General features: G+C 30.2%; 1 protein-coding gene across 1 annotated transcript; it reads left to right on the forward strand.

Moving 5' to 3' along the window:
* Window positions 1-536: 536 nt before the first annotated feature.
* LOC134717694 (GTPase IMAP family member 4-like) lies at window positions 537-1,355 on the forward strand. The gene has a single exon (XM_063580189.1). The coding sequence runs from the start codon at window positions 537-539 to the stop codon at window positions 1,353-1,355; it is 819 nt and encodes a 272-aa protein (XP_063436259.1).
* The last annotated feature ends 936 nt before the right edge of the window (window positions 1,356-2,291 follow it).

Below are 2,291 nucleotides of genomic sequence, written 5' to 3' on the forward strand. Positions count from 1 at the left end.
GAAAGGTTCAGCTAGCTATAAAATCAGATTCAATCCACCCTTGTCTACATAAGAAAATATCTGTACCAAGTCAGGAATATGGCAGTTGTTATCCATTCATTTGATGTGTATGAGCTTTTGATTTTGCCATTTGATTTTTTCGTTTTGAATATTCCTTGGAACTCAGTATTTTTGTGATTTTACTTTTTTATAAGAAAATAAAACTTTGTAAATATAAGCACACATTTTTAATATTTACCCTTTTACAGTGTATCCAATTTCATTATATTTGGAAAATACATTGTCTTGTATTGTTTCTTTTGTTGACTGGTTAATGTATATAAAAACAAGTTTAATCCACCATTTTCTGCATGGAATTGCCTGTACCAAGTAAGGATTACGACAGTTGTTTCCATTCGTTTGATATGGTTGAGTTTTGAATAGTCATTTGAATTTGGTAGTATTGATTTTTACTTTATACTTAATATCTTGCTACAAATATTTGTATTGAGTTTATTACTATCAATTGTTATTCACGGTGTATTTGCAGTGAAAAAATGGCATCTGGTTCAAATGATGACTTCCGAAAGAATTTAAACATTTTGATTCTAGGAAAAGCTGGATCTGGTAAAAGTAGGACTGCAAACAGTATTCTTGGTGACAAAAATGCTTTTGTCTTTGGTGAACCAACTGAAAAATGCGATGTTATAAAACGCGAACGATTTGGAAAAAATGTTAACGTGATTGATACGCCTTTTGATGCTGCATTACACCCAGAAAAATTACAAAGTATCAGTCAGATAATTGAAAAGGAAAGCATATGCATATCTTACACGGTTTGTTTAATTTGTGTACAAATAGGCAGATTTTCAGATGAAGATCTACAGACCTATACAAAATATACTGAGTATTTTGATGATAACATTCTCCAATTTTGTGTCGTAGTTTTTACAAATGGTGACAAATGGGAAAACGATATGAACGACAGAGGAATCCAGGATCCAAATTTCAACTCTTATATTGAAAAGCTTTCTGGTCCTAGCAAAGCTTTGTTACATAAGTGTGATGATAGATTTGTCATGTTTAACAACCGGAGACAGGGGGAAAAAAACGACAAACAAGTGGAAAAACTTTTAGGACTTGTTGAGGAAATATTGCAAAATGACAAAAAAACAGGCATTCCGAATAAAATGTTCGACTTAGCCAAAAGCGCTTTAATCATCACAAAAGCAGCATCATCAAAATCTGTTTCCACTGTGGTCACAGGCTTTAGCTATTTAAATACAGCAATCGATTTTTTCACAGGTAATAAAGATATAACCATGACAATTACTCCAAGAGATAGTGTAGCCAATAACAGGCCAATAAATGAATAAAACTGTATCAAACTTTTCCAGCTTTACTGTTACATTATGAGGAATATTCTGAAACAAAACACACAAACACATACATATTGTGATTATACCCTTTGTACAAGATTTGTGCTATAGAAGAGATAAATGTATATAAAATTTTGTTTAAAATATCTCACTTTTTATTTCTGAGAAATATCTGGTTTGGTTTACTTCTTACATGTTATTGTATATAAAACCCACGTCGAAAAAAACTAAACACGTAAATGATTACGGGAATCCAAAAATTAAATGCGTGAATGTTTGCTTTTCTAAAATTGAGGAGAGGAATTGTAGGGATACTTATTTGATACATTTTTTTACGTTTTAACTTTTTTGCGTTAGGGTTTTGTGACGTTATCATCAATAATTCGGTAAAAAATAAGGCCAAGTTTTGGAAATGCCATGTAAAGTCGAATAGGACATCCATACAAACTGAATGAACCAGAAAAAAACAAAACAATTGATGTACAACCGAACAACTGACAAATACCCTGGTTGCCAGATTTATAAAATTTTCGATTAGACGTTGTCAATATTGTTTACATATGGCATTCACAATACTTAATCCGTTTGCAGTCGTGATTTTCTTAAATTTTCTTCATTTATTAAAGAAATAATTTTTTTTTTTTATAATATGTAAACAATCTTCAGAAAATAAAGAAATGGCTAGAAGATAAGTTTGAAGTTGATAGATTGATAAACTATATTTTGTTAAAATAATTAACTTCAAATTTCGATCTTGTAGATCTAGAATAAAGGGATTAATTTAAAACTAACTGACAATTTTTTTGAAAATACTGTTGAAATTGATAAGAAAAATCTATTCGAGTTTGCCAATCTTCTTTTTTTTACTTATTCTGGCAAGTCGTCTCTCACTAATGAACTTTTATTATATTGCAAAAAACGTGTTTTACTTAA

This window comes from Mytilus trossulus, chromosome 5 (genome assembly GCF_036588685.1).
Source record: "Mytilus trossulus isolate FHL-02 chromosome 5, PNRI_Mtr1.1.1.hap1, whole genome shotgun sequence".
Taxonomy (NCBI): Eukaryota; Metazoa; Mollusca; class Bivalvia; order Mytilida; family Mytilidae; genus Mytilus; species Mytilus trossulus.